Raw genomic sequence first — 10,024 nt, forward strand, 5'->3', positions numbered from 1 at the left:
AACAGGAAGTTTGAAACTCTACCCTACTTGCCGGATTTGACCACCAAGCAGATTGTGAAGCAGGTGGACTACATGATCCGCAAGAGCTTCACCCCCTACATCGAGTTGGACCGTATACAGAGAGCTGATACTGGGTGATTTAGAAGCTGCCCAGCTTCCATTGCTAGGATGCCGCTTCAGTGTTGCGGGAAATCACAGAATGCGCCAAGGGGTACCCAACGCCTCCATCCGAGTGGTGGCCGCGAGGCAGGTATCATATGGCAATGTACTGGGCAAAAAGCACTACACTTGTATGGTTGACCTTTTTTGGGAATGCAAAGCGTTCACAAGCTTTTCTCAACCCCGATATATTGAATGTTAGTACTAATTTGAATCATTCGCTGCAAAGTGATCACGGGCCCCAATGTTAGAAAAAAACCGGGGTCGAGTGTATTTTAACCGGCTGAAATCCTAAAATCCCTGTTAGAGTTGAGATTGCCTTGAAGAAAACCGGGAAGTTTTCACAAGTTTTAGTGTAATTACCGGTAAAAGCTTTAAATTTTGACCTAAAAACCGGGAGAATTTCAAGCTTGCCCTTATTTGCTTCGGTTAGGAAAAATGTATTTTTCTAGCCCTCCTGATCACGGCATAGCCTTCAAAAAAGCAAATCCAAGTTTAGAAGGTCTTTAGCATTCTCTAGCGGAGTCGACAGGAGTATGGGAAGAAGCCTTGAGCAAAGCAACCAAACATGAGAAGAAGTGTGTCAGCCGACAAGGTATGACTCTATTATTTATCCGAACCCATTACTGTGAGTGAACCATTTGGCAATCATGGCACACTAGTTATATGAGTTTGAGTGAAGGAAAGAAGCAACATTGTAGGCTAGGTTCCGCACGAAGCATGATCAACCATTCACAAGTCATGTTTATCAAGACCATTGCTATCAGGTAAAGCTAGAAGGTAATGTAACCACTGTAGAAAGTTGTTGGCAGCATAGATATAGGCTTGAAAATTCTTAGTGAAAATATGAAGAACCACCCCGCATGTCTTCTTCACAGTGAATGGCAAGAAGCTACACAAATATGGGGCTACCACCTTCTTTGTTGGCAAATCTTGATCATATTTTTGTATATACCCATAGCATCCCAAAGAACATTAATAGAGGAGATTCATAAAGATGATGGGGACATCAAGTGCATGTAGTTCTATATTTCAATTGATTGCAGAATGGTTCAAGGCAATCTCAATCAAAAAACATGCAAGGCTAGAGGAGTGCACAGGAAAAACTTTCGATATCTTTCTTTTAAAAAAAGCTGAATGAATGCAACAATCCTAATCCTTAGTGAGAGTTTCAAATGGAGGCATTGGCTATGTATGAGCCTCTTTTCCATATGAAACAAAACTATAGCTTGTAAGCTGCATCGTTATTATGCCAGTAATCACATTAATTTAAGCTACTTTTGCTAGGATTGCATGTGTTTCTGTTCATAAAATGTCAACTAATTACACCATGCGTGTGCTAGGAACAACAGAGAGAACTCGTAGCAACTAGCTAGGAACCTCTCCTCCTCGGGTGACCACCCCAAGAGGAGAATGCACTGGAGTGTTCAAGGGCAAGAGCCCTAGCAACGTGCACACCAGGTGAGCACAAGGTGTCCCTCTGTTAAAAAAAGAAAAGAAAAACGTTCTGCCACCACTAACAAGTGAGAAGACAGCATACCACTTGGATGCTCTCTGGAAAGGCAATGCAAATTGGACTACAAGGAATGCTTTTTGACAAGGGTGCCTATTAATCTTGAATGTGGGTCAATGTGGCAGGTTTGTTCTGAGCTTTAAAACTCTAAACACCATCTAACACATTCACACGAGCTATAAACAATTTCCACCTTTCCTAAAGCTTGGTAACAAATCATAACTGACATCACTGTCCAAGGGGTGCCTATCGTTAACAGAGATCTTAATATCAACCCAGCCTTCAACATCCGAGGAGAACATTACCAGTCTTGAAGACAAATAGAACAAATACAGATCCAAGTCATCAGATGCCTTGGATAAGAAAATGCAGTAGAAATGACGTGAACAACAGCACAGATTAAATGAGTACATTAACATCGATTACTTGGTAGGAATGATACTGTGACCCAAGCAAGTTGACAAGACCATACACTGAGGAATCATGTGCAGCAAGTATGATAAATGCCCTTCAAGCTTTATTCTATCTATCGACTGTAATAGATCAGTTGCTTCTAAAGCTGCATTCATAGGCTCAAAGAACTGAATCCCCTGATTCTACCTAATGTTTACATTAAAATCACTCCTCCTCTTCTTTGCCATCCTGACTATACGTGCGCTTTCTTCACATATCAAATACAAAACAAGCTCTTAATCCATAATGGGGTATTGCATTTTGCGAAAGCCTGAAATTCCAGATTCATACATATATTTCCAACATCTCCTCGTCTGTAGGGGGGAGGAGGAAAGGAAAGTAAGAAAAGAAAGGGGTGGGGGGGATTATAGCTGGCTGTGGCATGGCAGGACATGGTACCTGCTACCTTGACATTCTCATCAGTAAAAGCCCAAGAAGCCATCATACAACTGTTGAAATGAGGAAAAGCTCCGTGCTTTTTGGTACAAAGCAATTGACACAACTACCATCTCCAAACTACCATCTCCAGCAGTGTACAACCATACCTTCCACACCCTCCAGAAGGGAGAATGTGGCATTCTTGGCAATGGCTAAAGAGTCTGCACTGCAAGAAGCTTGCACTGTGCAAGTCTAATCCTGCCACTTATGCTGATAAAGTTGTATATCAGTATACCCCCAACTCTCCAAGGAGGATCTCCTACCTCACATGCTGCCAGTGCAGCATCCGCATCCTTGTACTGAGCTAGAAGTGCTTCCTTCTCATGTTTTAACTGCTCCAGTAATTTCGAAGCTGTGACATATGCAGGAACAATCCATCTTTCCCTTGATGTGACACGCTACTCGTCATAATCCACGGAGGCAACTTATCCAACTTCTCTTTCACTGACCTCAAAAAATCCTTAATATTCTCAATCGGCTTCCTTCCTCCGTTCTTTTTCTTCTTTTTCCTATCACACTTTGTGAAAACTATTGTCATAGGAACCTGCAAACATAGAAAGAGGCTAAGTCCTGAGGCACACTTTTCTTCCGTATAAACACCAGATATCAACATAAAAGACTATAATGTAATATCCATTAAAAAAGGCATGCTTTTCCATATATAAATGTCAATGGACTCCATCTTGCACACCAAACGCACAGACAGAACAAAGAATATGCATTCTTCACCACATGCTTTCAGAGAAAGTGACCCAGGAAGCCAGTGCGACAAGAGACCTGGCACCTCACTTGTTCACAATTACCCCTAAACATTACACATGGCCTCGACATTACATGCCTAGATGAATCCAGGATAAGTCCAGATTCACCTTTGAAGGAAAGTGCAAAGTATAGACTCATGGTAGTCATCCACAAGACAAGATAACCATCAGCTCCATCACACATAGTATTGAGTAAATACTACAACATTCCCACTAGCGTCGTCAGTACCCAATAGTGGGTGTAGAACTAGGTACTTTTACATGCTTCCCCCCCCCCCCCCCCCCCCCACACACACACACTCACACACGAGAGAGAGAGAGAGAGAGAGAGAGAGAGAGAGAGAGAGAGCATACATCAATACAAAGTCTGGCATTGACATTACCTTATTTTGATGAAGCCAATCTGCGTACTCCAGATCAATTTCTTGTGGTGGTATACTTGCATCAACTAAGAGCATGACACAAACCAGGCTCTTTGATTGTAGAAAAAAATCTTTTGTAAAATTATCCCATGTAGCTCGAACACTTCCAGGTGCTTTTGCATAACTGGGATTTCAGGAACACAAAATGTTTTAGATAAACTCTCCAAATGAATATTAACATCATGATAACCCCAGGAAAAGAGAATACCCATAGCCAGGTAGATCGACTAGGTACCAGCTTTTGTTGATGATAAAATGATTGATAAGTTGAGTCTTGCCTGCAACGAAATAACACAGCTCTTTTATTTTTCATTAAATTACTGGAAACAAGCACAATTAATAGAGCCCAAAGGAAGATGCTTGAATTTTGAAAGTATTCTGTAAGGAAAACCCATGGAGATACACTGAAAGCACCCGATCAAACACACGATTAAAGACATGATAAGTGCAATAGCTTTTGATACCAATGTCAAGCACAGCAGATGTTAAGCATGACACAAGAATTAGGCTTGGTTGCCTAGCTATGTGGGCTGGCTGCCCAAGGGATACTGGCTTGCCTCAATGGGTGACCCCTAGGGTCATGTATAGGGACTTATTGTTGGGTCGAGTAGAGGCTTCAAAAATACCCCACGACTTGGTAATTGTTGGGCATCATGTCCCTTATCAATAAGTTAATAACTCACTTATAAGAGGTGCTTCGTATGCAGATAATTTCTTAGGCTTGGCATTAATGCAATTGTATGGGAACACTTCCCAATGCCTACACCTAGCAGACATTGTTTGTGTCACAAAATGATGACGTGGCTCCCAAATTGATGACCCAAAGTTATAAGTTGTACCGGGTCCTGTCCGATGGGGCCCTTGGGACACTAGAAGATTAAAATGAGAGAAAATCGCGTGGAATTGGCTGACGTGGCAGCTATAGGGACGCTCCGCGATTTGCACTGACTGATGACATGCCATAGAGAACCCCAGATTACACGGGTTCTCGCAGAGAATATGACAGGGTTTTAACACTTCTCGGTGGGTAGGTAGAGAAAAGTTAAAATCCAGTGCGGGAAGTGAAGAAAAGAATGAAGCTTTGGACAAATTCTTGCCAGAACAAAGTACAAACGTCAACTGTAGGTTGACATATGTGTGAAAAGATTGATCAAGTACTCTAGAGACCCAAGATTTGCGAAACACCTAAAGAATTGCACGATTGATGAGATTCACTCGAGATTGCGTGAGGCCATTGATTCTCCTCTCAGGTCAGGAGGAATGTTGAAAGGAAAGAAGAATGCAACAAAGTGAAACCTGTACTTGCAAAAAGAGTTGGACAGAATTCTTGAAAAGAAGCACCAGAGGGCTACCAAAAGACAAGCCAACAAATTCCAAAGCAGCCGCAGAGCGCGGCCATCTTGAACAATGAGAAGGGCAAAGAGATTGTACTGAAGAGCAAGTCTGTCCCACTATAGTACCGGCTTCGACCGTTTCCAGATTAATGAAATCCAATCTTTTTCTTTACTTGATTTTGTTAAAAGAACTAAATGATGATCAAAGGTCAAATATGTCTGACTTCGAAAAGGAGTGACAAGAACTTCTGCAAGCTTAGGCTGACTGTTTTCCCTTGAGGCTTTACTAGGAGAGTTACCTCCTGATCGTCCGAAGATCACACAATTGATTTGATTCTTGATAATACACCATCGAACCAGTCATCTTATCGAGTTAGCCAAGCCCAAAATGAAGAAATAATTAACCAGAATAGAATACCCATTCCGAGGCCATCAGACGGGGTCCCCATAAGTTGGTAGGACTTCTTTTGGTACTTGTTCCGAGGGTTTAGGCCCCTCGGCCGGCATTTGTAAGTTGGCTCCATTCTTTAGGCTTTGACACGTCAATAGTTCGTGACATTTCCTCCCAAGTTTTATAAGAATAAAGAAATACCAAAAGGGGCACCAGTCTTTGGGGCCTACAAGGTGTCAATGTCTGCTTGGTAGCGCTCTAGCTACCAAGCCGTGGTTTGTTTGAAGTGTTAATTCCAATCACAGGTTTATTTGTGATTAGTGAAGTTCCTCTTTCTCGTAAAGTTGAAGTAAAGTTTAACGAGTGAAGAGTCAGGTGAAAGCTAAAGTCTACCACCCTATGGGCCGGTTTCAGCACAAATGCTGATACAATGGATTTGAATGCTGAGATCTTGCAGTAGATGCTTGGATCTCCAAGGCTAAGGGCTTAAAATGCAAACCGCTACGGGAATTTCTGAGATCTGCAAATGAGAACAAGGCTATGGGCTGATCTGCTATTGTCGATGTCATGGATGGGCTGAAAACTGAAAACGCTGGCTGATCTGATGGGCTAGGGCTGAAGCTGCGACGGTAGACCGATTTGGTACAAAAACCCTAATGCTAATGGCTGGTTGAAACACAAATGCTGCTGATCTGCTATTCTAAAAATGCTAGGGCTGATGTCTACTTGGCGATGATACATGGTAGAAAAATGCTAGGCTAATTGAGAGCTGCAAAAAGTTAAAATGCCAAGTACTTGCAGGTACTGCAGCACTAGCAGCTAGCTGAAAATCCCATGACTTTAAATCGTGCTCAATGTCAAGTATTAGTAACTACTTATAAGAGGTTCTTTGTATGCAGATACTACTTAGGCTTGGTACTGGTGCTAGACTATGAGAACACTCCCCAATGCCAACACCTAGCAGACATTGGTTGTGCTCATGTGCAATTAGAGGGTATGCAACTACGCTAAAGTGCATGGGCATTGGGCATGCATGCCCTGCATACATGCTCACAAAGGTGCGAGAACGCTTCCTAAGTTGTCCTAAACCCTAGGAGTAGGAGTTAGCTTGTCCACATCATAGTTACAAGGCATGGCCATTTTTCAGGTCCTCGTTCCCCATTCCCATCCTAATTTCCCGTTCCGGATCCCTGTTCCGTGTTTCAAATGTGAGTATCCGAAACAAGGAATGGCATTTCATGCATGTTGCCCCGGTATGCTAGAGTTTTCAAAGTCACAAGAGCCTTGTAAGGTTATCTAGGTGGAGTGTGTACTATCTTTGTTTTTAGGGAAAATTACCAAAATACCCCTCTAATTTGCGGAAATTCCCAAAATACCCCTCAAATTTCAAAAATTCCCAAAACACCCCCAATATTTTGTCACAAATTCCCAAAATGCCCTTCAATTTTGTCAAAATTCCCAAAGTACCCTTGGTCCTGAAATTAAATTTCTTGACAGACGAAGAAATTTGTAGCTTTTCAGAAGAAGATTGATTGTCTATCAATACAAGATGCTAAAACTAGAATTTAGGTATGTTACGTAGGCTTTGGAGATGAATTTCATCATTATTTTTAGACATAATTGCCCTTTTTGCAAGGTAATTTGTGACAAATTACATGCTAAGCACTCAAAAACTGATCTAAATTGTAAAAAAGGAATAAAGATTAGAAAATCTTGCACAATCCAACCAAAATAAATGCAAGGGTATTTTGGTAATTTTTGAAATTTGAGGGGTATTTTGGGAATTTCCACGAATTAGAGGGGTATTTTGGTAATTTTACCTGGTTTTTAATATACTGTGTGGATCCACCATAATCTGTGACTACTAATCAGTGGTTATCTCAAATACACTATTTTGACTATCTAAGTTCTTTCTATTGAGCTATAACGACTTCTCCTTACCCTTCGTTTTTCTCAATGGTGCCTTCTCAAACTTAAGAAGCACCCACTCACCTTCCTTTAGCTACAAGTAGTGTCCATGCTTAACTACTACTTTCTTGTGCCATTCTTGAGGCTTTTGCAAAGACTCATTAACCCTGGCAAAAGCGATGGCCAAATCAACAAAGTGATTATAAGGCAAAAAACAACAGCAACACGGCAAAGTGATTATAAGGCAAAAAACAACAGCAACACGGACATCCGATGGCAGACGATAGCAACCTCCGAATGTGGTTCAAGAGCAAACATCATTGCGGTGATCTCCTAGATCTACTTGGGGCAAAAGAAGGCTCAAAAGGAGAGTGATCTAGCAAAAAATGCTAGAGAGAGAAATTGGACGGACAACCTCACACACCCTAAGAGAAAAAGAAGCAAGACGAACAAGTGAAAAGTATCTTGTTATTTAGTTGCTAGGAGGGTTTGTACATATCTTGCTTGAGGACATCCTACTTTGTCTTCACACACCCTTGTTCACACACTAATTACGATAAACATCCACCCACACACAATGAGCGAAAGAGGCAAAATGTATGTGTCAAAACCACCTTGATTACTTAGTTGCTTAAGGGTTTGTCCCTCTCCCATGCTACATTCCCTTACCAAGCCCTTGTTTACTTGTACAAAGATGATACGAATACTTTAGCAATACTTTAGGTGGAGTAAAAGAATATCCATTTTTACGAGCAAAAGCTAGAGACAACGGTGTCAAAGTTGGCACTCAATACAATGGTACATCTCTAAATTGCAAATCTCTAATTGATTATGGCTATAGTAAAAAAGATTATAGCAAATTTCTCACAAGCTTTCATGAATGAAATCATAGGCTGGAATACAAACACAATAGATATAAAGCTCATGCTATACTTGCCACAAATCAAATGCGATAGAACCCCTACAAGCCCATCAAACCACCCAAAAGAAACATATTCAGTCTTGCCAACATCGAGAATTCTGATAATCATGCCCCTCACTTCAACTGATTAGACTTTGTCAACAAGGAATGACTACTAATCTCAGTATATCTGATATCTTCACAAAATGCCTTTCTGGAAAAAGCATCATCATACATAGAACGAGATATTCATAAGTTTTAACTATACTAGAACAGTATGGTGACAAAAATACAAGAAGCATGTAAATCGTAATCATCAGGCATTTCTCTTTAGTCCAAGAAGCAAGAAGCTGAAAATCCAAAGGTACATCTCTACCTGGTTTCTTGGATGTAAGAGCAAGATCTTTTCTTTGCACAAGAGAGTTAATAAGCGATGATTTCCCAACATTGGAGCGACCAACCATTGCAAACTCAGGAAGCTTACGAGGCGGGCACTCTGCTGTGCATGTGCTGCTCTTAACAAACTCTGCCTCCTTTATTCTACCACCTCTTGCATAAGGACCAAGGTAAATATTAGAACCGGGGAGCTTTGATAAAGGCTTCTCTGGGGAAAATACAGCACCAGGGGGAATGAACATCTCCATGACCTCCTCAAGCTCAGAATCATCATCTGACTCCTGCTCATCGGGGTCCTCGCTTTCCTCTGCCGCTTCCTCATCACTATCCTTATCATCATCTGCATCTTCCACTTCATCTTCCTCCTCGTCAGCACTAGTCGTTTTCACTGCTTGGACAGCTAGCTCCTCCCCCACATTCTTCTGCAAGTTTCCGTTCTTCTTCTTCTTCTTCTTCTTACCTGCTTTCTGAGGATTCATCTGGTTGGCTGCTACGACTTGCAAGAGGGTTATCTCAACCTGTTTTCCATCTATTTCTGCAGAAAAGGTAATGTTTTTGGGTGCATCACTGGGATTGGATGCTCGCTTGGGTTCGGGGGTTTGCTTGGGTTCCTTCGCCTCCAACTTCTGACCTGCCTTCGCAGTGATGATGTGTAAAGGGCGGCAGGAAGAGGAAGAAAGGCCATGGAGTCCTCTACCCTTGCCCGTCACAGGCAAGGATGTGAGAGCATAGTGACCTTTTAAGCAGAGGCCAGCCATCTAGAAATTTGCCCAACCGATATTTTCTTCCTGGTTTAACCTGCTTCGTTAGCTGCATTTATAAAGTGAGAAGGGGAGTAGGTAGACACCTTGCTCGCTAGGTGGGATTAATGGACCACATTAGGCGTCCTTAGGCGGGTGCAATCCGAGTTGTGATCACATTTTTAACTCGGTGTGAACTTGAAAGGTATGTGCACCACACTAAATTTGGAGTGATCTAAATGTGAACTAAGTGTGAGCTTGGTGTGAACTTGGGATCACACCAAATTTGGTGTGAACTAGGTGTGAACTTATCCACGATAATGTGATCTATAAACTTCACACACACACACACACACACACACACCCCTTTCAACGAGTATGTGATAGCTTAGCGGTTAGAGTCAATCTTAAGGGGAGAGGGGGAATTGGTTGAAGCCCCGAATCCGAAAATGTGGGAATCTTTTGCGTTCCCTAGGCAATTCAATGGTCACAATCAATTGACGATCGTGAGCCGTCAATCCCACCTTCCAAAAGAAGGTGTTAATCAGTGACATGGACTGCGACTCCAGAGAGGGTGAAAGTGAGTAGAAGCAACAACACTCAAAGTT

At 41.9% G+C, this 10,024-nt stretch overlaps 1 protein-coding gene across 1 annotated transcript; it reads right to left on the reverse strand.

The window, feature by feature from the left end:
• Window positions 1-2,359: 2,359 nt before the first annotated feature.
• On the reverse strand, window positions 2,360-9,473 carry LOC147455389 (GTP-binding protein At2g22870-like). The gene is made up of 4 exons (XM_086514167.1): window positions 8,657-9,473; window positions 3,955-4,024; window positions 3,708-3,870; window positions 2,360-3,107 (listed from the first exon to the last, which is right to left on the reverse strand). The coding sequence occupies exons 1-4, from the start codon at window positions 9,432-9,434 to the stop codon at window positions 2,892-2,894; spliced, it is 1,227 nt and encodes a 408-aa protein (XP_086370293.1). The 5' UTR covers window positions 9,435-9,473; the 3' UTR covers window positions 2,360-2,891.
• Window positions 9,474-10,024: the final 551 nt, after the last annotated feature.

The sequence above is a fragment of the Adiantum capillus-veneris genome, chromosome 6 (genome assembly GCF_014529385.1).
Source record: "Adiantum capillus-veneris isolate H3 chromosome 6, ASM1452938v2, whole genome shotgun sequence".
In the NCBI taxonomy this organism is placed as follows: domain Eukaryota; kingdom Viridiplantae; phylum Streptophyta; class Polypodiopsida; order Polypodiales; family Pteridaceae; genus Adiantum; species Adiantum capillus-veneris.